This window comes from Molossus molossus, unplaced genomic scaffold, assembly GCF_014108415.1.
Source record: "Molossus molossus isolate mMolMol1 unplaced genomic scaffold, mMolMol1.p scaffold_m16_p_10, whole genome shotgun sequence".
Classification (NCBI taxonomy): Eukaryota; Metazoa; Chordata; class Mammalia; order Chiroptera; family Molossidae; genus Molossus; species Molossus molossus.
Window position 1 is genome coordinate 69,237,583 of NW_023425345.1, and position 27,433 is coordinate 69,265,015.

At 34.9% G+C, this 27,433-nt stretch overlaps 1 protein-coding gene across 5 annotated transcripts in view; it reads right to left on the minus strand.

The window, feature by feature from the left end:
- The window catches only part of MON2 (MON2 homolog, regulator of endosome-to-Golgi trafficking), a 131,904-nt gene that overhangs the window by 25,367 nt on the left and 79,104 nt on the right, over positions 1–27,433 (minus strand). For 4 of the 5 annotated variants that reach the window (XR_004958264.1, XM_036250782.1, XM_036250784.1 and 1 more), the window contains 8 exons: positions 27,005–27,167; positions 23,134–23,427; positions 20,663–20,861; positions 16,337–16,965; positions 11,007–11,150; positions 10,369–10,386; positions 9,991–10,119; positions 5,307–5,497 (listed from right to left, as the gene is read on the minus strand). Coding sequence is in view for 4 of the 5 variants with exons in the window: in XM_036250782.1 (XP_036106675.1) it covers positions 5,307–5,497; positions 9,991–10,119; positions 10,369–10,386; positions 11,007–11,150; positions 16,337–16,965; positions 20,663–20,861; positions 23,134–23,427; positions 27,005–27,167 (1,767 nt within the window). In the remaining variant the exon portion in view is untranslated. The remainder of the gene's footprint in view (positions 1–5,306; positions 5,498–9,990; positions 10,120–10,368; positions 10,387–11,006; positions 11,151–16,336; positions 16,966–20,662; positions 20,862–23,133; positions 23,428–27,004; positions 27,168–27,433) is intronic. The other variant, XM_036250783.1, reaches the window with a different exon arrangement.

A 27,433-nucleotide genomic window follows, 5' to 3' on the forward strand; every position in this document is an offset into this window, starting at 1 on the left:
AAATGAGGGATTTCCCAGACAAAAAGGCAGAAGTAGTTCACTTTCATGTTTTACAAGAAATTTTGAAGCACCCTGGCCGGTTTGGCTCAGTGGTTGGAGTGTCGGCCCGTGGATCCGAGTGTCCTGGGTTTGGTTCCCACTAAGAGCACGTACCTTGGTTGCGGTTTGTCCCTGGCCCCAGTGGGGGTCGTGTGGGTGGCGACCACTCAATGTGTCTCTCTCACATCGATGTGTCTCTCCCTCTCCCTCCCACTCTATCTGAAGATAAATGCAAAAATGTCCTCAGGTGAGGATAAAAAAAAAAAAAAAAAAAAAAGAAGTGTTGAATAGAACTGTTCTACTATAAACAAAAAAACACAAGTATACAAAACTTTAAATGATAGAATCAGAAAATTGCAACTCTATTACAGACTATCATGTCAGACACTTTATTATAGCATAAAGGTTAAAGGGAAAAAAGCATTAAAAATAACGACCGCTACTTCAATTTGGTAGTGAACATATATCATAAAAAGGAAGAATTTGTGACAATAAAAACAAAAGGGGAGGAGGAAAAGAATAAAACTTGTATAGGCATATGAAGATAACATACTATCAGAAGAAAAAGGATTCTTTTACCTATAAGAAGTTTTATATAGATCTCATGGTAACCACAAAACAAAATCACACCATGATCAAGTAGAATTTATTCCAAAGAAGCAAGGAAGGTTTAAGATCCGCAAATCAATCAATATGATACGCCACATTAACAAAATAAAGGATAAAAATCATATGATCATCTCAATAGATGCAGGAAAAGCATCTTACAACATTTAACATCTATTTATGACAAAAATTTTCAATAAAATGGGTACAGAAGGAAAGTACCTCAACATAATAAAGGCTAAATATGACAAACCCACAGATAACATTAAAGCAATTATGAAAAACTGAAAGCTTTTTCCTTAAGGTCAAGAAGAAGACAAAGATGCCCATTCTTGCCACTTTGTTCAACACAGTATTGAAAAGCCTAGCCAGAACAATTAGGCAATACAAGAAATAAAAGGCATCCAAATTGGAAAGGAAGAAGTAAAACTGTCACTAATTATGGATGGCGTGATTTTACACACATAAAATCCTAAAGACTACACAAAAAAACTATTAGGAATACTAAATGAATATAGTTAGGTGTGGGGTACAAAGTCAGCATGAAAAATTTGTTGTGTTTCTATACACTAACAACAAACTATCAGAAAGAGAAATCAAGAGAAGACTCTCATTTACAATTGCAACAAAAAGAATAAATAACGAAAAATATTATTTAACAAAGGAGGTGAAAGACCTATACCCTGAAAATATAAGATATTAATGAAAGAAACTTAAGAAGACACAAAGAAATAAAAAGATACTCCATGCTCAGGAACTGGAAGAATTAACAATACTAAAATGTCCATATTACCCAAAGCAATCTACAGATTCAATGAAATCCCTATCAAATTCCCTGCAGCATTTTTCACAAATAAAGAACAAAAAAATCCTCAAATTTGTATGGAACCACAAAAGACCCCATTTAGCCAAAGCAATCCTGAGAAAAAATAACTAAGCCAGAGGTATCACACCCCCTGCTTTCAAACTATTCTACATAGCAACAGTAATAAAAACAGCATGGTATTGGCAGAAAAACAGACATGCAGACCAATGGAACAGAACTAAGAGCCCAGAAATAAACCCACATATACAGAGAGCTAAATCACAACAAAGGAGCCAAGAACACACAATGGAGAAAGTCTCATTAAATGGCAATGGGAAAACTGAAAAACTATATGTAAAAGAATGAAACTAGACCACTGTCTTACATCATACACAAAAATCAACTTGAGATGAATTAAAGACTGATGTAAGACCTGAAACCATATGATACATAGAAAACAACATAGGTCCTAAGCTCCTGGATGTCAATTAGCAAAGGTTTTGTGGATTTTACCTCAATAGCAAGGCAAACAAAATAAAAATAAACAAATGAACATCAAACTAAAAGCTTCTGCACAGCAAAGAAAACCATCAACAAAATAAAAAGGCGACCAACTGAATAGAAAAGATATTTTCAAATAACATTTCTGATAAGGGGTTAATATGCAAAATATATCATGAACTCAACTCAAAAATAAAAAAACAAGCTAATTTAAAAATGAGCAGAGGATCTGAATAGACATTCTTCCAAGAAAGACATACAGATGGCCAACAGGTATATGAAAAGATGTTCAGTATAACTAATTATTAAGAAAATGCAAATAAAAACCACAATGAGATACCATCTTATACCTATTAAAATAGCTACTATCAAAAAGATAAGAAATAACAAGTGTTGGAGAGGATATGGAGAAAAGGGGATTGTAAACTGGTGCAGTCACTATGGAAAACAGTATGGAATTCTTAAAAAAAATAAGAATAGAACTACCATATGATCTAGCCATTCCATTTGTAGGTATTTATATGGAGACTATGAAAACATAAATTCAAAAAGATATATGTACCCCTATGTTCACTGAAGCATTATTTACAATAGCCCAGATATCTAAATAAACTAAGTGTTCATGGATGGATGACTGGATAAAGAAGAACTGGTGTGCACACATACACAATTGAATACTATTTGGCCATAAAAAAAGATGAAATATTGCCATTTATGACATGGATGGACTTGAAGGTATTATGTTAAGTAAAGTAAGTCAGATAGAAAAGGACAAAAAATTTTATGATTTCACTCATATGGAATATAAAAAAAACAAAAACAAAAATAAAAGCAAACTCATAGAGAAGGTAATAGATTTGTGGTTATCAGAGGGGGAAAAGTAGGTGGGGTGGGAGGCAAAATAGGTTAAAAGGGTCAAATGTATGGTAACAGATGGAAACTGTATTTGGTGGTGATCATGCTATTTATAATGTATACAGATATCAAATTATAAGGTTGTACATCTGAAATTTATATAATGTTATAAACCAGGGTTACCTCAAATTTTTTTAAAAGCTTATTCAATTTATTGTTAGGAAAACATACATATACAGACAAATAATTTGAAGAAAAAGGGAAAAGTTTAAATTTCTAAATCTACTTGCTTTATGGAATAAATCAACATTGTGATTTGGGCAATGAAGTCCACAAAGAAACTCAAAATTTCAGAGTTAAAGATAAAAATATAATTTGTTTCCTGCAAATACAAACAGTATGTCTGCACTGGTATCAATAAAATTTCTAGAGATGAGAAATCCATAGGAAAGCAAAACAAAGTCTGACTGTTTTCAGAAATAGAAATTAGAATTACATGTTATTAATTTCAATTCTGAAATAGCAAAGAAGCTTTTACGGAGAAAAATATGTTAATCCTTCTGCACTCTACAACTTATATTTTTTATTTTTCAATTATAGTTGACATTCACTATTATTTTATATTAGTTTCAGGTGCATAGTACAGTGGTTAGACACATATATTTCATGAAGTGATCCCCTATAAGTCTAAGTATTACCCACCTGGCACCAGATGCAGTTACTACAATATTATTAACTATATACTCTATGCTATACTTTACATCCCCATGACTATTTTATACCTACCAATTTGTACTTCTTAATCCCTTCACCTTTTTCCCCTAGCCCCCTAACCACCCCCTACCATCTGACAACCATCAGTTTGTTCTCTATATCTATGAGTCTATTTCTGCTTATAACTTTTTTTACTGAATAACTAAACGTTAGAAAAAATAGAATCCCTTCAGTTAAATCATTCTGTTGTAGATTCATCTGATCATTATCAATTTTAAATGGTTACACAGCAGTGCATGGTATGTTTATCATTCTACAATTTTTAAAATGATTAATGAATATAAAAGCAAAAATTTTTATTGTCATAGAATTTCACTACCATAGCACAAAAGAAAATTAGATTATAGAACTGAAGACTACCTGGCTACCACAGCTACTATAGATCAGTCCATCATGAGTAAAATGTCACGTTTTACACCAGTGCTGCCCAAAGAAACTTTCTGTGATGATGAAAATGTTCAATAATCTGCACTGTCCAACATGGCAGCCACTAGCCACACATGACAATGAGAATTTGAAACCTGGCTAGTGAGACTAAATTTTTAATTTTTACTTAATTAAAAAATCTAATTAATTACAGCTAGTGACTATGTATTGGATAGTACAGCTCCAGATGAACAGCAGCAGATTCCTCATTCAAAAAATTTAGTCTGTGTTCCAATTATCCCACTCTCAATGAGGGGTCAAAAGAGCATCCTTAACCTATGCCCTCCGTTGAATATCATACAAAAACTCCATTTTTCTTTGCCAAACCTAAACATCTTTTTCAAAAATCACATTCACTTAATTTTTACTTCAATATATTGTTGTAATTGTTTTATTTTAGTATTAGATATTATTGTTAATCTCTCACTATGCCTAATTTATAAATTAAATTTTATCATGGCTATGCATGTACAGAATAAAACACAGAATATATAGGGTTTGGTACTATCTGTGGTTTCAGAGATCTTGGAATGTACCCGCCCTGTGAATAAGGGGGTACTACCATATTTCTGCTTTTAATTGTTTGAAGAACCTCCAAACCTAAATATCTCTTTGTTGTTAATACTCACCTGAGGATATTTTTTCCATTGATTTTTTTTTTTTTTTTTTTTAAAGAGAGTGGAAGGAAAGGAGGGATGAGGGAGAGAGAAATATTGATGTGAGAGAGACACATCGATTGGTTGCCTCCCACAGGCACCCAGATTGGGACCTGGGACCAAACCTGCAACCCAGGTAAGTGCCCTTGACCGGAAATCGAACTTGAGCCCCTTTGTTGTGCAAGCTAACCCTCTAACCATAGATCCACTCGGGCCAAGGCAGAAACCTAAACATCTTAAAGAACTGATCATTATTGCCACTGATCTTATTTATTCTGGTAAAACACTGATTTTCTGAAATTGCTTTCTTCATGTAATGCCAAATGGGCATGGTTTTAAAAAATGGATCTTCTTGGCTTCAAGTTAAAACCATGGTCCTTTAATTATGATGCACTCATATAGTCTTACATATAGATTCCTATCTTACAACCAAAACCACTATAAAAAGCAAAAACTCCACTGCTCACAGATGATGTACCAAATGGATAAATGCCTAATCCAGTTGTGCTTTGTATACAATCTAGGATTCTCAATAACCAATTACTTTGTTAATAAATAATCAAAAATACTGTTTTTAGAGCAATTACAACTATAATGTATACTTCTTGAAAAATTATCCTAATTGCAAAGATAAATGAGCTGACCTTTTAGTAAAGAGAAAGTCTTCAAAAGTGTTGGCTAGTTCTGGCCACATACTGTCGAATTTTCCAGAAGACGCATGCTGCCGGGCAACAGGTAGCCCAATAGAAAGAACTTTGAGGAGAGAAGATACTGCTAGTTTCCATGTGCTTTCTGAAGGGCAGGAATACTTCAAACTGAGAGGAACCCTAAGGGTCTGTGAAAATAAAGAGAGTTTAAAATACATACACACAACTTTAATTACTTTAAAAGAAGTATAGCAGAGAGTAAAAAAATAATAGCATAGGCATTTTCATTTAAAGAAGGATGTTATTTCCTAGAAAGACCAATTCTCAGTCAGGGTCCTCAAATCCTACTGCATAAAAAAATATACTTTTAAATCTGTCTCCATTTTATAATCAGTGACCCTGAAAAAGTAACAACCATTTTTTAAAATATGTTTTTATTGATTTTGAGAGAGAGAGAGCAAAACAACAATCAGTTGGGAACTGAACCCACAATCTGGGCATGTGTCCTGACTAGGAATGGAACCAGCAACCTTTTGGTGCACAGGACAACCCTCAACCAACTGAGCCACACCGGTCAGGGCAGTAACCACCCCTTTAAACCTCAGTTTCTTATCATAAAAATAGGAATGTTATCTGAAAAGTTAAGAGTAGGAAAGATAACTTGGAAGCTTCCCTCAGCTTGATGTCATAGAATTAGAACATTCCACCATAGTTCTAGCAGAAACTAGGAGATGGGATTCTCCCAACCAAGATCATTACTGCTTATGATTTTCCACTAATGGTTAAAGGAGAATAAATAAGAGCCTAAAACATCAATAACTTTAAGTCTTTTATTTTATCTCTAAAATTCAATGGATTTTATATTCTACATTAACATTTTAATGTGCTGTTTCCTTTTCCAAATATTTTAGTAAAATTCGTCATTTAAGAGCATGGTTTATTTTATCTCTAACCCTTGAGGATACAGGAATAGAGTATCTTAGTATAATGGCTAAGATGTTGAGTGTTACTTTTTAACTGATCAACTTTGAAACAGGTTATTGCTGACCATTAAAGCACTAATTTGGTGGCTCAGAATGGAGTTCTCTGGTCATAGGTCTATCATGCAACTAGAAGACTAGACTGACCAAACTAGCACAGTGAGTTATCCCAGAGCAGCATCAATTAATAGTATCAACATTCTGTCAGATAATTTACATTAGAGTAAAAGTTCTTTTATAAAACAATTCTAGTCAGAGAAATATAAAGAGTAAAGAGATAAAATTTCACACTTCAACATTATGGCATAAATATAAAACCTATTCCATCATCCTTCACACAAATTATTATTAAGTGCCCATATGAACCATTATATATTAGCATGAAAGGGTCACCTCCACTAATAGATAATTAGCTCACATAGAATCTATTCATCCCTTTTCCTTCCCCATGTGCTTTAGGGGAGGCAAATCCTACTTACAGTTGGGAATCAGGGTGAGTAGATAATTTGCTTATTAACCCAATATACTCCATTTTTTCCTGGCCACAACTGATTCAAACTAGACATGGGATCCTTACAGTTAATTTAAGGAACTTAAGAATAATAACGTAACAGAAGCAAACAGATATCCCTCCAATTGGACATATAATCCAGCCTACAACTATGAGGAAAAACATAGTTAGGATATAGTCAACCCTTGGTTTTTGGTGATACTGCTGAATTCCTGAATCAACCAATTCTAAAGCCCACCCTCATCTCTGAATTTTCCAACTAAGCATGTTGAAGCTAGTAAGAGCCTATTATGTCATTTGAAAACAAAAGAATACTACATTATATGGGGCCATTCTGAGTTAACACTTTATAACTCAAGAGTAGATAAAAGAAAAGTATGGTTTACTACAATTAGTATTTTACTGAAATTAAGGGAATGTTAAACACGGTAGATCTATTCAATGTATACATTTTATTTTTTTAAATATTTAAGCTATAGAAATTGGAATATAGTATATACTCATTAAATATATGTGGAACTGGGAAATTCAAAGCCTGCTGCCATAAAGCTCAACACTTTTTGAGAACAGAAGAGCCTTGTCCAATTAATCACAATACAATGTAGTAAGTGACATCAACAAAGTGTGAGTACAGAAAGGAATTATTTAATTCCTTTAAAAATACAAATTGATTCATGCCACTCTTCAATGTTCAACACTTCAATGGTTAAAGAATAAAGTCTGATCCTTTATGATGGCTTATAAGACCCATAATTACCTTTTCAGACTTAATCCGGGCCCTGTCACCTCCCTAAACTGAAGTTCTCAACATTTCTTTAAAATATATCATGATCTTTTACACTCCTTACTTTATCTACAAATATCTCCCTCTCCCTTTTTACCTACCAAACTCTATTATTACTTCAAGTGTCACCTCTATTAGTCCTGGCCAAAATCCCCTAGACAGTTTAGTTACTTCATTGTCTATGGGGGGAACTAACTTTTTATTCTGTACCTCTTGGCAAATACGATTAAATGCTGTATCTCAATTCTCTTTTTAGTTAAGACATATAAATGATATTATTATTATGCTTCTTTTACAGATGAGAAACACTCTCAGACTAGTTCATTTGCCCAAAATCATAGACAGCAAGTGCATGATTCTAAGCCAGGTCTATCTGAATGCAGAGTTGCCTCCACTTAGCACTTAACACACTGTATTATTATTTATTACCTTTCTATATTCCCTACATTAAAGTATTAAATGTAAGAACCGTCTTATTCGTTTTTAATCTTTACTATTTAATTAGTACCTAGTGTAACACAGGTGCTTAAAAAATATTCTCAATAAATGAGGAGAAAAAGGACAGTTGTGATGGGGTGAGTGGTGAGGGACAGAAAGAAATACAACAAAAATCAAGAGAAGAAAGAGTTTTAGAAGACAAGGGCAGTATCATGTTATAGGAATGATAAAGAATTAGAAAAAGGCTGAGGATTTGAAGATTTGATCCTCTGTAACTTTGAGTATGTAGTTTCTGCAGCACAATATGGAAGCAAGCCAGCACATAAAAAGTTAAAAGTGACTGGTGGCTAGGTGAAGGCCACAAACTGTTTAAAGGAGTTTAGAAGTAAAGGTTAAACTGAAAGAGGATGGTGATTTGAGTAGGAAGTAAAATGAAAGTTCTTGTTAAAAAAAGACTTAATCATCCTTCCAGGATAAAGTATAAGAGGCTGAAAGGAAAATAAAAGGGAATCACCAACAAAGAAAGGTGGGATGAACTCAAAGAGAAAAGGATGAACACAAAGACAGGGATGAGCCTTGGAACAGAAAAAGGCTGCCTTCTTTGAGGGAACACTGTTTATATTGGCCTGTATTTGTTCAATAAATAGAAGGCACATCCATGTGCTAGGGGAAGAGCAAAGTTTAAGTTTGTCTTTCAAAACAGACGAAAAACAAGAAATAGCTTTTGGAGGAATGTGACAGTCAAGAAGTGATGAATTTTTAAAATAACTGTCAACATCAGAAACTAACATAATATTGTATGTCTACTTTAATCGAAAAATAAAAATGACTTAAAATTATGATCAGTTGAATCAATGGGCTGTATTGTTAAGTTCTCCCTGAATGCTTATCAACTTCAAAGTATAGGAAGTATTATCCTGAACTGGCTGGTGTGGCTCAGTGGACAGAGCATTGGCCTACTCACCGAAGAGTCATGGGTTTGATTCCTGACCAAGGGTACATACCTAGGTTGCAGGTTCCTTTCCCCGCCCACCGGGGTAGGGCATGTTCAGCAGGCAATCAATCGATGTGTGTCTTTCACATCAATGTTTTTTTCTCTCTCTCTCCCCTCCTTCCCTTCCACTCTCTCTAAAAATCAACAGAAAAAATATCCCCGAGTGAGGATTAAGAAAAAAAAGAAGTATTATCCTAAGGAACAGGGTCCATAACTCATTGTCCTATGGGGCAAAATTTAGGAATTATACAAATCTAATGCATACTGACCTTAAAATATTTTTCATTGCCCAGGTTGGTTTGGCTCAGCGGTTAGAGAGTTGGCCCGTGGACCAAAAAGTTGCAGGTTTGATTCCGGTCAAGGGCATGCACCTCACTTGTGGTTCCGTCCCTAACTCTGGTTGGGGTTGTGTGGGAGGCAACCAGTCGATGTGTCTCTCTCACATTGATGTTTCTCTCTCTCTCTTTCACTCTACCCCTCCCTTCCACTCTATCTGAAAATAAATGGAAAAATATCCTCAGGGGAGGATTTTAAATATATATATATACTATATATATATTTTTTTTCATTAAAAATACCTTCTCTGGCCCAGCCAGTGTGGGTCAGTGGACTGAGCATGATCCCATGAACTGAGAGGTCCCAGTTTTATTCCCAGTCAGGGCACATGCCCAGGTTTCCGGCTCCATCCCCAGTGGGGGGGGTGCAGGAGGAGGTCGATTGATGTACCTCTCATATCGATGTTCCTCTCTCTCTCTCCCTTCCTTTCTCTCTAAAAAGTCAATGAAAAAAAAAATACTCTTTCCTACTTTAGATAAACAGGTTCCTAAGTACTATCCATGAATACTGGAGAAAAGTCATTATAAATAATAATATAAATTATATTTTCAATATATGATAAAATTATCTAAAGAGTAATTTCAACAATACTATTATCATCATCAAATAAAAGTATAAAACATTTTTAAAAGAAATACCTTAATAATATTCTGGAGTACTTTCTCATTCACCACTGCTTTGTGACAGGCTGTTTTTTGGTATAAATCCACAACTACTTCTAAAGACCTTTCCGCAAATGGTACGTAATTCAAGGCTACCCATTCCGCCTAGAAAGTAATATTTTCACATAGAGTTAAAAATAAATGAGGTTAAATGAAATCGTATTGTTTTCAAACAGAAAGCTTCTTTGTCTTAAAGTTCAGGCCTTGGTTTTAGGTCAGATTATATTACATGCAAAGTTTTCAGAGATACGTACTTCATGAAATAAAATTCAGCCAGGCAAAAATTAAAACTATTGAGAAAAGCATGTATTTTGTTGTCAATAGGTTAGGACAATTTTAGGAAATTTAACTCACCGGTGCAAATAGTTGGATCTATTGTGATTCCATTGTGTTGCAAGACAAATAGAATGAAAAAAGTTAATACACATTAAAACTACTTTTCGGACCATGTAAAATTATAATTTTTATGTTGTGTGAACAAAATCAGCATGTGCATGCATTCAGAAATTTACTTTTCTCCTAAGCCAAAACAAAGTTAAAATTTGCCAATTATGGCTATAAAAATCTTTCATGTAAAATCCAACTAAATTTCACACCAGTAGTAGGCTTATTTAATACACACCAATATTTTCATTTTGCATTGCAGGTATCTATTTTAGGAAAGATTAGGCTTAGGGATTTAAAAGACATTTTGTAGTGGGACGGGGCAGTCAAGAAAGGAATATTAAAGAAGATGTACTACAGAGTAACACGAAAGGCCAAAATTTCCAGAGAACCACTTAGAAAATGTAAGTCAAAAGCAAGAAAAAAAAAGAAAAACAGAAAAGATTTTCAAATTGTATTTATTTTCAGCTACAACTGTTACCAGACATATGAAAGTTTATTTGTGAATGAAAAACTTCTGAGATAGTCAGGGTCCATCTTAAGTGAAACTGACTTGTCTGTATAAGCCATAAAATTTTACAGAGTAAATATAATTTAGAGTAAATTACCTGATTATATTTTGCATTTGCAATGTGCTTTGTTTCCAGCTGTCCATACTGTGGAGGTTTACAGGAGAATTCTACAAATGCCAGTAACTGGTCAAATATAGCGGGATACATTATCTGCATGTTTTCTGGTCCTACACAGATGGCCTATAAAAGCAAAATATGAACAGTAGAATGCATAATCTGAACTCCATAAAGTTGTTTACTGTTATGTGCATTTGTTTAACCAAATAATCTTAAAAGACTATCCTATTTTATGTATCATATGACCTTTTATAAGCCCTGAAGAACATTTAAGCGATTTTAAACTATTATTGAATAAAGTATAGGCTTAACGTATTAATCAACTGCAAAATTTTTTTTAAATAAAAAGTGTGATATTTTACTTAACAGATTGAAAAAAAGCGCGAGCACTTAAAGAGAAGTCCCAGAAAGTCCCAAGGTCCTGATCATTTGTTCAGTAATACAGCCATCAGACCATTAAGAATGCTTCATTAGCTCTGGCTGGTTTGGCTCAGCGGTTAGAGCGTTAGCCTGCGGTCCAGAGAAGCCCGGGTTCGGTTCCGCTAAGGGCGCGTACCTCGGTTGCAGTTTGTCCTGGACCCAACGAACCCTGGTTGGGTCGTGCGGGTGGCAGCCACTCGATGTTTCTCTCTCTCTCTCCCCCTCCCACTCTACCTGAACAAAAAAATGGAAAAATGTCCTCGGGTGAGGATAAAAAAAAAAAAAGAATGCTTCATTGACCAAGATGAGATTGACTTCCATTTAAGTGATGAGATCAGTTCATTGAAATGACAGGTGATTTCTGCACCACACCTGGTCCACTGACTTAAACAGATAGATAATAATGTGCATTACAATTAGGAAAATAATTTTTCCTAAATGAAAAATTATTTCAATAAGAAATCTATATATTAATTTTAACAGGGTAGTATATATTTAATATTGTCTAATATATAGACTTGATTTAAAAAATTAAAATTTTAATACAATTAAATGTATTGCTACAAATAATTTAATAAAACAGAATAAAATGTACATCTTGATATTGCAGATTTTAATTACCAATTTAAATATGTCAAAAGTACTTAAAATAAATCTTTTCAAAATTTTTTTCTAACCACAAATGTGTTTTCTCCCTCATCCTTTCATATTTCTGTTTTAGTGTTTATCATATTTAATGATATTATTTATAGAATGTCTAAAATATATCTGTGCTCTACAGAACAAAAAACATAATCACTCTACATTTCAGGTACCCTCAAAATACTAAGTCAAAATTCAAAGCATTCAAATTTTTAAGGAATTTCTTAAAACATATGTATAACATTTATATTTTTATGCAATCCATGGCTTTTTTAACCCGTCAAATAATAGATTAGTTTTATTTTCTCTCAGAGAAGATGTAGCCATTTAGCTGTAACTGAAAGTTTAGATAAAACTGTCCTAAGATAGAAAGTGGATGAGCAAAGTGCTGCCTATCCCTAAATTAGATTATTTTATAATTACAATGTAAACAAGTAACACAATCTCTCAATATTCAGCTATTTTTGCCAGAAATAGTGAGTGGAGAACCTGAATGATAAAAAATTCTCTCTAGCCCTGGCTGGTGTGGCTCAGTTGGTTAGAGCATTGTCCCATGTGGCAAGTTCGATTCTCAAAGCACATACCCGGGTTGCTGGTTTGATCCCTGACTGGGACATGTATAGGAGGTAATCAATCGATGTTTCTGACATATCTCTGTCTCTCTGTCTCTGTCTCTTTCTCAAGTCAATAAGTAGCATATCCTCAGGTCCTCAGGTGAGGAAAAAAAATTCTCTCTACTGACTACTTCTAATAGTGTCACCCTCTATATTAACCTCTCGCTAAATTTTAACTCCTAGAAGTAAACAAGAAGTAAGTACTATGGAAAAGAGAGAATTAACCTAAGCGAATTATTTTATTTTCAATAACTGAAAAAAGAAAAGAAAAAAAAGCCTGTGTGGATGCCTTAGAAAACTAAGTATCACAATTTCTCTGGAAATATCTCAGCACCAAATAATGACTTTGACTATACACTGTGATTTTCTGTGGTCCTTTATAAAAAGAAAACATATAGTGTTATAGATTATAAACCTATTCTGTGATCTTAAAGTGCATAATAGGGAGCCAGTTTTTTTTAAAAACAAAAACAAATTCAATCTAAGAAAAAGTTATTAATGGCCTTTCCCCCCCACCAGTATTCTGAAGTCTGCATATCACAAAAACCTGTAACATAAACATGATGACAGATTTTAGTCCAAAAATTGAGAATAAATAAGCAATTTGAACAGTATTTCCTATTAGTCTTGAAAACTGTATATGTGAAAACAAGAAAAAACAAAACAAAAACTGGACATCCACTCTGTAGTATATGGTTCAAGGTTTCACTCATGAAGTCATTTACAATAATTCATTCAGTATAGTACCTATCATGTACTAAAGCCTTTGCTAGAGAAACTGACAATGAAGATAGTAACAGCTAAACTAACATTTACTGAATATTTAACTGTGCCAGGCACTAAATATCTCACAAATATTAGCCCATTTAATGGGGGAGGAGGGGAGTTGTAATTTATTATTTTCATTTTATAGATGAGGCATCTGAGATTCAAAAACTTGCCCCTATAAGTAGAAGACAGTTTCATTGCGCAACTCCAAGGGCACCATTTCTCCAGCATCAGTGACAATGGAGGGAGACAGGGTATCTAGCCATCTGACTTTAGGAAGTTTAGCAATAAATAAGACAGATGCAGTCTCCTGATCTCAGAACTTAATAAAAACAGATAATCAAATTCTCAGGTTCCCCGTGCATGTCAAGATAGCTTGGAAAAAAATCAATTAGCATATATCACTGAGTCAGTTTGGTTGGGAACCAGTGATTTGAGGACCAAGAAAAGATGGTGACCCTGACTATAAAGGTAAACATGTTATAAAAAATTAGTTTTTCCGCCCTGGCCAGTATGGCTCACTCAGTTGGTTTGGTGTCATCCTGAGCACCAAAGGGTTATGGTTAGATTCTTGGTCAGGACACATGCCCAGGGTTGCAGGCTCAATCCCCATTGGTGGGTGTTTGGGAGGCAGCCAATTGATGTTTCTCTCTCTTTCTCTCTCTCTCTCTCCCTCTCTCATTTTCTCCCTCTCTAAAAATCAAATTTAAAAATCCTTCTGAAAAATAAGTTTTTCCTTTAGGAAGGAAAATAGCTTTTAATCAATAAAATGTTTTGCTGAACAGCTTATTAGTTTAAGGATAAAGTCCCAAAGCAAAAACTTTTCAACACCCATAGAGGAAACTACAAAAACACTCTTACAGATAATGGAATATGTTAATTTTTCTGTTAGGAAATAACAAAGACTCGATGTTGTATTACTTTCAAGTATTATGAAACATCATTTAGATAACTGCATAAGTAATAAACAATAAATACAGTAAAAATAATACAAAATATCAATTGATATAAATAAAAAATGATAAAGCTTCTTAAACCCTGGCTGGTTTGGCTCAGCAGTTAGACCATCGGCCTTCATACTGAAGTGTCTTGAGTTCAGTTCCTGGTCAAGGACACACGTCTGGGTTGCAGGTTGATCCCCAGCCCCGGTTGGAGTCCTTCGGGAGGCAACCAATTGATGTCTCTCTTTCTCACATCGATCTTTCTCTTTCTCTCCCTTCCACTCTCTAAAAATCAATGGAAAAATATCCTCAGGTGAGGATTAACAAAAAAAATATTTTGTTTTAATTTTTAAAAAGCTTCTTAAGTTTCAGGTTGAAGGTATATGTTGTTTTCAAAGCTGTTAAAATCTCAGAACAAATTCCTAGTAATTGGGATGAATGATGCCACTTATTGTCTTATTGCTAAAGTGAAGGGTTTGGGGGTTTGTTTTGTTTCATTTGAATTATATACTTTTCTTCCCTTGAAAAAAATTTTTAGCATTTATTATTTCTTTTTTTATTATCCTCTACACATATATAAAAGTTTGAATCAACCATCTGAATGAGAGTTGTGAATTATAGGCATCCCACAAGGCCTGTGGCTCTTTTCTTTTCTGATAGAATAACGTTTCCTTTTCCTATAGGGCAGTCTATAAGCAATTTAAGAGCATGGTCAATCAAGGCGGGGGGGGGGGGATGATTACTGAGAAGCTACACCCCCACTGCAATTAAAAAACAGCTACAGTCGTCCCTCCCCACTTCGTGCTTTGACTTTCGACTTTCGCGGCTTTCCAAGCGCAAAGTGGCGAGGGACTACTGTATAGTAAATAAACAATCCTACTTCGCAGAAATTCATTTATCGTGGTAGAGTCTGGATGTTTCAATTGTAGAAAGTTGATATCCCTCCAATAATTTTTTGAATGTCAGATTCTCTTAAATTTTAAGTTTCTATACAATCTGTTTTTCTGTAGAATAGGACTAAAGAGATTAAATGTGACAGTCAAGAGAATTACTGCTCAGCTAGAATTCCTCCAGAGGCAATTAAGAGATATTATCATGTAGCAGAAACCGCCATTCTTAATATGAAAGTTTTGATCATTCCAGTTAGATTTATGCAATTAAATGGAAAACATGATTTACAGTATACAAACGGTTACTGATCACATATCAGTAATCAGGTTCTAGGTTCCATTATAATATTGTTAGGTTGTCATAACTACTTTGTTGGAATTGCTGGTTCTTCAATGGCATTTTCTTCTTTAGCATTTTGGTTGTGAATTGCACTGATAATTACCTTAAAATTTAAAGAATTCTTGACTTTGATCTAGTGTTTCTTGTTAACTGGGATTTGCTCAATGATTTTTAGGTCTGTCTGTTTTAATTATTGTGGGCAGTAATAAAGCACACATAGGTGAAAATATAGCTTTCTAAAATTTCTGTGAAATACTTTATAAATTTATCCTTACTTCTTTTTAAAAAAATAAGCCCAACAATTTCAGTGCTAAATTTAAGTGCAGATGAAAAATATATATGTAACCACATTGCTTATTAATTTTCTAATTATGTAAGTACTTTACTAAAATTGTTATTCCAAAAAGTATTATCCTCTTATGAAGAGATACATGAACAAACCAAAAATGGTAATGAATAAAAACAGGAGGCAGTTTCTTAAAGACTCTCAAACCTGAATTATGTTTTAAAAATACATCAGAAAACCATGATTTTAAAATAACTAGATCTTTACAATCCTGAATTTATCCCAAAGTATACATATATAACAATCTTGATGATCCAGAATTCATCCCCCAAAAACATACAGCAAAGTAAAAAAAATTCCAGAGCACCATATGCATTATTGCTTAGACAGCCACTAAAATTCTATTACCTTTTGGAGAACATCTAAAGCTGTAAGTACAGCTTCCTGTAAACTTGTCAAAACTGCTTCAGTATAAGATGGAAGAATGAAAGGGGACGCATCTGAACTTATTGGGACTGAAACAGCACTGTGCAATATGACTCCCAATTTTTGCAAGTCATCCATACTGAAACCAGTTTTTATGTGCTGGTAGAGAGCTGGAAATATCTGAATTAAAGCTGTAAGAAAAGGCTGGCTGGGAATGAAAGTCAGTTTATCAAAAGTAATAGGAGGCTTAGTGCTTTCGGATCCAATTCTATACCAAGTATTCCATGCAGCCCACCAGAGATTCAAATCTTCAAGCTCATCAGTAACTATGGGTGGCTCAGAGCTGCTATATCTTCCAAGTCTTTCTCCAATAGAATCTGTTCTTACAAATGGCCTGCTCAGACCAGGGCCTGATATGGACCCTATAAGGACAGGCACAGGTACATTAACTGCAGGCGGTGTCTCAGGCTTATCTGAGTCTCTGACAGGGGACACAATCTGTAAAATTTCCTGGAAACTTTTCAGTGCAGCCAGAGATACTTCATTGTTTTTGCTGAGTGCTGCTGATTGTATATGGTCAAGAAGAACATCCCATGCTCTTGAAAAGTCTCCTATATGAGAAAGAGAGAAAAAAAATATATATATATATCACCATAAATGTAATCAAATTTTCTCTATTAGACATTTTAAATTCTATTTGCTTTATTTTGCTGCTTAAATTCCTATAGAACTAGAAAAAAAAATAGCTTAGGTACTAAGGTATTAATAATGTGAATTAAAATAATTAAACATGGCCCTGGCTGGTGTTGCTCAGTGGTGAGAGCATCCACCTGTACACTAAAGGGTTTGCAGAGTCGATGGCACATGCCTGGGTTGCAGGTTCAATCCCCAGTCAGGGTGGGCGAGTGCGGGCAGCAACCAGTCGATGTGTCTCTCTCACATCTATGTTTCTCTCTCTCCCTCCCTTCCCCCCCTTCTTTCATTCTTTCTCCCTCCCCCGACTCTCTCTAAAAAAAAAATCAATGGAAAAATATCCTTGGGTAAAGATTAACAATGACAACAACAACAAAAATCAGAAACAAAGGGCACCAAGAAGAGATTAGATAATGAGTATATCAAACAATGTTTTGGTCTGAAAAACAAAATTCTATAAATATAAGTATACATGTTTATGCCATCTCCTAGTACTTCTGCTGAAGGAGAACAAAAATAACTTAAGAGGGTAAAAACAAAAACATTTTAGTAACATCTTCGGTCTATCTACCTTTATTAATGATTAAGTAAAGTGGTATCATTCTTAAGCATACTGGAAAATTTACAAGTTATAACAATATGTGATTTTATAGGTCTAAATGTTTAAAACAACTGTCATACGCCATTAAACCTTAACTTTACACTTTAGTTTCCATATTTATTAATTTATAGTTATATAACTTTCTTAAACATTTTTTTTATCCATAACAGTTAGTTACCAGGACAAAATGAATAGACTGTCCTTTTACAATGTGTAAATTTGTTTCCCACAAGAGAAACTTGAGTCTGCTGATCTATCATCAGCAGACCATGAACTGAATGGTAGTTGCTAGTTTCCACTGATCAATTCAATTTCTTGCTCTACTCCTATGACCAACTAAACACATTTATAATGAAGCTCTCTATGGCCAGGTATAATTTGTTTCTATAAAGCCAAGCAAAATGACCTTGTTCCTACAGCAACCTAGACCAATGGTTTTGTTAACAGCCATTAAGAGCTGTTTTGTTTATTACCTACATACATACACTACATACACAAAGCAGGATAACATAAGTAAGGTTATAAAACATATAAATTATAGAGGTTTTGAAGTGTTCCACTTTGCAAAGGCTATAAATGACTTGATTTTATTTATTTTGAATTATTATTTTTAAAAATTTCAATTACAGTTGACATTCGAAATTATTCTATAGTTTCAGATGTACAGTACAGTGGTTAGACACATATAATTTATGAAATGATACACCCAATAAGTCTAGCACCCACCTGACACCAACCTTGATTTTTCTTAAAGAACAGATAAACCCATATTCCTGAGAAAGCATTCAATTATCAGGAAACGCTAGAAGTAGGGTGGTATGAAACAATAAGTACTACCTGCCTATATAGGACAAACTAGAACACCTTCCCTGTTACACACCTCTTCTCTATACTCTTTTTTTTTTTAATTAAAAATTGAGGTATAATTTTTGCATAAAATAAAAAAGATTTTTTTTTCAGTAAACTGTTTAAAGAGCTTTAAAAAATTGTTTAAAAACTATCAAAGTAACAAAGCAAAAGCACTTCTGCCTGATATACAATGTTTCAAGAGTCATATGAAACATTATATTTACCAACTAGAAGGATGACCTAGTCTCAGATTTAAAATATTCTATGCCATAGGGGAAAAAAATCCCTGCAATCCCTCTATTATTAATATGTTCTATGTCTAGGAAGAAATCATTTTTCCAAAAGACTAGGTTTAATTATATTACATGTGGTTATGTTAAAAATCTGAACGTCATTCTAAAAGAATAATAAAAATAGTTTATAGTCTTCAAGTTATAAAAAATTATCAAAGCAAGACTAATGTCTTTGTTTCTAAAAATCTAAATCTATATCTATTAGCTCTTAGCTTTTGAAATAAAGTAACTACTATAGAGGTATTAAAAATTATGCTTATTTTGTCAAAAACCAGCATAAGTAAAATCAAAATTGGTACATTTCATTATACATAAATTTTACATAAAATTTAAATAAATATATGTTAAGTCCTAAAATGTAAAATAGATCAAGCACTATGTTATTTTTGAAAAGTAAAAAATGCACATGAAGAACACCACACACAAAAGCCTACAGAAAGTGTAAATATGCTTACATTTTTTTTTTTTATCCTCACCCGAGGATATTTTTCCATTTTTTGTACAGATAGAGTGGGAGGGAGAGAGAGAGAAGCATCGACGTGAAAGGGACACATCGAGTGGTTGCCACCCACACGACCGACCAGGGCCAGGGACAAACTGCAACCGAGGTACGTGCCCTTAGCGGGAACCGAACCCGGGTCTCTTCAGACCGCAGGCCGACGCTCTAACCGCTGAGCCAAACTGGCCAGGGCTTACATTTTTAACATAAACAGAAAAAAGAAGCCAAACAAAAAATAATAAAAAAATATGTACAGTATGCTCACAATTATGTACAAAAGTATTTCTGTTCACTTTTTTTCTATCACTCCATCACTACCACCAAAATTGAAGGTACTATAATCTACCCCGGGGTTTCTCAATCTCAGTACTATGAACACTTTGTGTTAGATAATGCTTTTGTTGTGGGGCTGTCCTATGCATCCCTTGTCTCTATTTCCCAGATGCCAGCAGCACCTGTCCCTCCCAAGTTGTGATAACCAAAAATGTTTCCAGACATTGCCAAATATCCTGGGAGCAGGAGAGGGGATGACAAAATTGGCCCTGGCTGAGAACAACTGATTTACACCAACAGTGTCCCAACCAGTCTAATAGTGTCCTGCCATCCTTCCTTGCTACCACCCAAAGTGATCTTTCAGGACTGCATATGTAATCATGTCACATCCCAAATGAAAACCTTTTAGTTTTTCACTGCTCTTAGGATGAAGTCCTAATGTACTAACATGATCTCTAAAATTTTGCATGGTTTGGCCTCTCTCTACCTCTACAACTTCATCTGTAATCACACTTGCCCTGTTTTCTTCATTCCTGACCTTCAAACACGCTAGGGTCCTCAACATCCCCTTCCCAATTTTCTGCTGTCTCTTTGACATGTTCTCTCTGCCTGTAAGGCTCTTTACCTTTCATTTTAGCCTAGCCTGATTAGCTACTACATACCCCTCAGATCTCAGGTAAAATATCACTTTCTTAGGGAAGCCTATCTGGACATCACTGGACTGGTTAAATACCTATTATAAGCTCACAATGCACCATTCCTTTGTAGCATTTATAACTGTAGCAATTTTGCATTTTTAATGCAGTTATACTTCGTGTTCATGACAGCAAGGATGATGTGTTTTTTCATCATTGTATCTCCTAAAGGCTAGTCCATAGTAGGTACACAATACATATTTTTTCAGTGAAATGAATAAAAACTGCACGTTTATGCATACACCACACATTAACACAAAGACTGGAAGTTAGGATTGTTCTTGGGAAGTAGCACTGTATATGAATTTCAAAAAAATCTTCTCTATTTTCCAAATTTCCTTTAACATGAATTACTTGTATCACTGGGGGGGGGGGGGAGGGGGGTAAGAACATATATATACATACCTAAAGGCTGCAGTAAATATCTTCTAGTGTTGAAGATTCTTGCTACTCCAGCCAATGTTAAAACCCATGTCTCAGCCCACTGCTTCTCTGCTGTGTCCCTTGAATGATGAATGAGAATATTGCCACCTCCAGATTCAATCTTTTCTTTATCAGCAGTGGTAGAAGACTCTCGAACTCGGTCCAATAGGTGAAAGAGAACCTGAATATTTATAAAATATATAAACATAACGTATTGATAACATAGCACAGGAAATTAGGAATTGTTACAAAAACTATACCCGAAATCTGATCAATCCCCATATGTTAGAAGAAACAGAATAGAGGTATTTTATACTCTTAAGTTTACCCTTAAAGTCATAGAAAATGAAAAATTAAATCAGATAGAACATTGTCTAAGACTGTTGGGTTGAAGTGTGAATGGAGCATCTATGGGTTAATGTATAAAAAAAGGACAAAACTGCCCTGGCCTGTTTGGCTCAGCAGTTAGAGCGTTGGTCTGCGGTCCTGAGAGACCTGAGTTTGGTTCCTGCTAAGAGCATGTACCTCGTTTGCAGTTTTTCCCTGGCCCTGATTGGGTTGTGCAGGAGGCAGCCACTCGATGTGTCCCTTTCACATCAATGTTTCTCTCTCTCGCTCTCTTCCTCCCCCCCCCCCCACTCCCAACTCTATCTGAACAAAAAATGTCCTCGGGTGAGGATTAAACAAACAAACAAAAAAAACTAATGAGGGGGGTTCAGGTAAAAAACATAGTTATGGGAGACATCTCCATAGAGGTTAGAGTAGATGAAGATAATTGGAAAAACAGGAAGTGGTTAGGACTTGGAGAATGTTTACATTTAAAGGATAGATTCAGACAAAGGACTAGGAACAAAAAAATAAAATAAAAATTGAATAGAAAAGCAGAAGCATGCTGTGAAACCAAGGAGATATTCCAAGGACAAACTAACCAACAGTGTTAAATGCTACAAAAAATGAGTAGAATAAGGATTGAGCATATGGCAGAAAAAATCTTGGTAATTAGAAGACCACCTGTAGCCTATGAACTATTTCTGTAGTTCTCAAAATATAGTCTCAGAATCAGCAGCATTAGCATCACCCAGGAGCATCATACATATGCAAATTATCAGGCCCTATGCCAAGGGGAAAAGAGCCAGAAACTCTAGAGGACAGGGGGAGGTGGCTCAGCAATCTGTGCTTTAACAAGTCCTCTAGGTGATTCTGTTATAGCTAAAGTTTAAGACACTGAAGTAGAATAATCTGTAAATCAAATTACAAGGAATAAGGCAATGCAGGGGAGATGAGGAAGAAATAAATCACTGAGAACTGGACAGCAGGATTAACAATGAAGCTGTTTGGAAAAAAAAAAAAAGAATCAGAGAAAATACCAGTTTGCTTTTTATAACAAAAACAGAAACTTAAACATGTTTGTGATCTGAGGAGCCAGGGGATAAAGTTGAGACAGAAGACACATGAGGGAGCAGGACTTTTGATTATTTTTATTAGGGAACATACATTATTAGTTTTTTAAGAAGACATTTTGAGGTCTCTCTATTAAATTGAAGGCATTGTTAAATACAATTAAGGTTTTACTATGTTGCTTATTGTCAAACTTACTGATCTCTAAAAATCAAAAAAGCAGTGAAAGGATTTTAAATAAAATTTTATTAAAATGAAACAGATGGGACAAAAAAGGAGAGCTTAGCTGTCGACTTTGTAAGAAAGTTTTAGAATAAAGGATGAAAAAGGAAAACAAAAAATAAAATTGTATATTTAATGAACAAACATGTAGAATTTACCAATTGAAGGTTACTTTTGTTTGGTGATCCTGCAAGTAAATTTCACTGTTGTTGATATTCTTTGATTCATAAAATTCTCATTTGATTATACTGTATTTGGGCTTTTTTTTTTTTTTTTTATCCTCACCTGAGGACATTTTTGCATTTATCTTCAGATAAAGTAGGAGGAAGAGAGAAATAGAGAGACAGAAAAACATTGATGTGAGAGAGACATCGACTGGCTGCCACCCACACCACCCCAACCGGGGCTGGGGACAAACTGTAACTGAGGTGCGTGCCCTTAGCAGGAACCGAACCCAGGACTCTCTGTTCCGCAGGCCGACACTCCACCGCTGAGCCCAACTGGCCAGGGCGATTATATTGTACTTGAACTACATGCAGTGGTTTAGTAATTCCTATTTTTACAACTTGGGAAAATGGGAAAAAAGGGAAAGGCAAAGGCAGAAATCAGAGACAGAGATAAGGAATGAAGACAAAAAAAAGAGAGATGAGGTTTTAAATATTTAATCTCTTCTGTGTAAAGTGCCATTTAAAATAGGACAAAGCTAACATTTTCTGTTTTGTCAAAGGCATAATGCATTAAAATCTGTCTTTAAAAATTAATAGGAACAAGTTTAATTGAAAAAGTAGGTGTATTCCAATTAAAAGCTGATAACTCAAGCTATTTTACAGTACCTTCCAAATAACAGTGTGCCATGTTGAATGCTGTAATAAGGTTCCATGTGCACCAATAGTTGAAAACAGAGTTTGTCCTGCACTCTTCCTGACAGCAGGACGGGGGTCCACACACAGTTCACCCAGTTTTGCATAAAGACATAACCAAAGGCAATCAAACGGTGGTGCAGGGTGGAATGGCCTATTTAAAACCACTCCTTTTTCTTCTGCTTGCTTTTGCTGTGCTGCCTCTTCTTTATTTAATTCTTTTTCAATAGTTTCCCCTCTTTGGAAAAAATAATCAGAAATATTCCACTAAAAAGCAAAGTAGAAAAATATCACTTGATTCATAGACTTTACTTTAAAGATATTAATAAATATGTAACCCATGGTTGTTTTACCTTTCAGAATAAAACCTCTAATATTTACTTCAGAAATCTAGTAGAAGGGATTTAATGAAAACATCTCTTCCTCTATCAAGTGTATCTATCTGGTTTCAGGAGAATATGGGGGAGAAATCTTTGTTAATATTAATACTTTAAAAAATATTTATTATGAAAAATTGCAAGAACACAGAAAAATAGGGAAAATATATCAATATGTTGATATACCTACCACCTAGATATAACAATTGTTACTATTTTGTCATACTTACTTTATAACTATTTTATAATCTTTACTAGAAAAAGGCTTTAAAAACTTAGCTCTGGAACCATTATCACCCTAACAAAATTATTAACAATTCCTTAATATTATTGATAATATTTTTAATTTCATATAAGAGTAATTACTATCTACAAACATATCTTATGACTTCATTCTAACCACAGTAAGGTATGCAAATTAATGAGAATTATACAGATGTAAAAATGTCAAGTCCAATAGCTGTGAACATAAATACAAAGTAAAGGACTTGATATCTAGCAGAAATCAACATTGATATAACCAATTACTCTTTGGGAGCAATTATATACATACACAATATACCTATGTTTTTTCCCCATGATTATATTTTTAATTGTAAAATATTAAGTTATCTAGCTTGTGAGGGGTATTTAAGTTTGACTTTTAAAACTTCTGAGTTATAATATAAATTTAAGAGTCTAAAAAATTGCCTTTAAATAAATTTATATTGGCAACAGCTCTCTACATGTTTACTTTGTGTAACATTTAACAATACCCTAACTACTTAGATTTTATTATTTTTATATTCAAAATAAGTAAAATGAGGCTCAGAAGGTGAATAATTTAACAATTAACAACAAGCAGACATAATTAAAATACATGTATGTCAGTTTCTATAGTATAGGCTCTTCCACTATCACATGCCGTCTCCCTATAGCCAACAAAGCACTGCTGACAAACTATAGGACTCTGTAAATGGCAAAGCCTTTTATGGAAGCTTTATTTACTAAGTAAGCAGTATATGAAAATGGTGCTTCCAAAATAATATTGAAAATCAGTTAACCTTTACAGTAAGTAGAGTCCAATGACTTTCTCTTGTATGTACTATTATTTGTTTGTCAAATACTCCCAAGACAAACTGTATAAAAGCCAAATTTCAGCTCAATATATCAAAATTATTCCAAAACGCTTGCTATTGATTACTTCTTTTTTTTTATCTTTATTGTTGAATATATTACAGATGTTCCTCATTTCTCCCCCAATGACCCCCCTCCTCCCCACTACCGCCTCCTCCTCCCTTTTCCCACACTGTTGTCTGTGTCCAATAGTTATGCATATAAGTTCTTTGGTTTATTTCTTCCCACCCCCCAACCCCCTTCCCTTTGAGGTTTGTCAGTCTAGCAACCAATTTGTACTTCTTAATCCTTTCAACTTCTTCACCCATTCCCCCAACCCGCCTCCCATCTGGCAACTAACAAAATGTTCTCTGTATCTATGAGAATGTTTCTGTTCTGCCTGTTCATTTTGTTTGTAGATTCCATTGTCGATAGATACGTATTCATTGCCATTTTGTTTTTTCATATATTTTATCTTTTTCTTCAAAAAGACCCTTCATCATTTCATATAATAACAGTTTGGTGGTGATGAACTCCTTTAACTTTTTCTTCTCTGGGAAACTCTTTATATGGTCATCGATTCTAAATGACAGCTTTGCAGGATAGAGTAATCTTGGTTGTAGGTTCTTGCTTTTCATCCCTCTGAATATTTCTTGCCACTATTCCCTTATGGCCTGCAAATTTTCTTTTGAGAAATCACCTGACAGTCTTATGGGAACTCCCTTGCAGGTAACTAACTGCTTTTCTCTTGATGCTTTTAGATTCTCTTTGTCTTGAACCTTTTGCATTTTGATGATGATGTGTCTTGGTGTGGGCCTCTCGGGGTTCATCTCATTTGGAACTCTCTGTGCTTTCTGGACTTGTATGTCTGTTACCTTCACCAAGTAAGGAAAGTTTTCTGCTATTATTGTTTCAAATAGGTTTTCAATTTCTTGTTCTCTCTCTTCTCCTTCTGGCACCCCCATGATGCAAATGTTGGCACACTTGAAATTGTCCCAGAGGCTCCTTACACTATCCTCAATTTTTTGTATTTTTTTCTTTTTGCTGTTCTGATTGGGTATTTTTTGCTTCCTATATTCCAAAACAATGGTTTGCTTCTTGGCTTTACCTACTCTACTATTGAATCTGTATAAATTATTCTTTATTTCAGTTAGTGTCTCCTTCATTTCTGACTAGTCCTTTTTTATGCTCTTCAGGCCCTCACTAAGTTCACTGAGGTTCTCATTAAATTCATTGAGCATCCTTATAAGCAGTATTTTGAACTCAGCATTTGTTAGGTTGCTTATCTCCATTTCACTTAGCTCTTTTCCTGGGGTTTTGTTCTGTTCTTTCATTTGGGACTGTTTCTTTGTCTCCTCATTTTGGCTGCCTCCCTGTTTGTTTCTATGTATTACTTAACGAGAGGTATGAGGCTAGCTGAGACCACATGCTGCTTGTTTGAAAGAATTTAGGAAAACCTGAAGCAGGATCCGAGACAGACCAATCCTATGGTTAAGCAACTGGCAACAGCTTGTGTGGGCCTGAAAGTTGGATGGGGTGGGGCCTCAGGGAAACAGCAGTGCGGGGTAACCAGTGTGAGCCAGGTTGCTGGAGTCCCAGATATGGCGACTGTCTACCACCCCAGGGCAGGGCTCACCTCTGACAGCATGTTTGTCCTGGAGAAAGCCCCCTCTCCAGCCTTTGCTCCAATGCCAAACAGGTCAGTTCTTCCCTGTATGTCTCTGGCACCCCTCAAGCTGCCTCCCCTCCAAGCTTAGAGGGAGTGAGTCTGAAAAGTCCATGCATGGGCCCTTTAAGAGGAGCTGCCTGGGGCTCTAGCGCCTCAGCCTCCTTCAGCCTAAGTTCCCGCTGGTTTTTCCAGCCAGAAGTTATGGGGACTTCTCTTCCTGGCACTGGAACCCTGAGCGGGGTGCCTGGTGTCGGACAGCGACCCCTCAGTCCTCAGGGAGGACCTTCCCAGCCAAGGTATCCTCCTGATTTTTATCCACCACATATGGGTGTAGGACCAGCCAGTTCACCTCTGCCCCTCCTACCAGTCTTGATGTGGCTGCTTCTTTAATTCTGTAGTTGTAGGACTTCCATTCAGCTTGATTTCAGGCAGTTTTGAATGATGGTTGTTCTACAGTTTAGCTGTAACTTTGATGTGGTTGTGGGAGGACACGACATCGTGTTTACCTATGCCGCCATCTTGACCAGAAGTCCAAGAATTACTTCTTAAATGATGTCATTTAATCCTTAATGCAAGATATGTTTTGTATTTTGGAGTCATTTAAATGACTCCTATAGGGTCAAAGTGTATTTGCTTAACATTCAGCTGCAAATAAATAGTGATTTCTGGGTTATATTATTATAAGAAAGGCTATAATACTTACCAATAAACCTATTGAAGTTAAACTAATATTAAGTTCTTGATTATGAAGTCCAAAGCTACCTGCAACATCTACAACTATCTGCAGGCAAGTGCAAGGCATTGTTGGTAGAAAATCTGTCACAACCAACTGAAGACACTGAAATGCAGTTCTTATCAAGGATTCTCTGAAAACACAAAAGAAAAGAAATTTATACTCATGCATTTAAACAAAAAGTAAGGGAAGATACATACCTTACAATAGTTTGGACTATGCAAAATTTATTTTAAAATGTGAACAAGAAAATCTTGTCAATATAAATCATACAGTATCAACATGTACATAGATTTTGAAAAGATATGCTTATTTAAAATACTTTAAAAACTTTGCAGGTATAAGAAACAAAAACAAGAGACTAGAAAAGGAAAGGAAAATATGTATTAATGCCATATT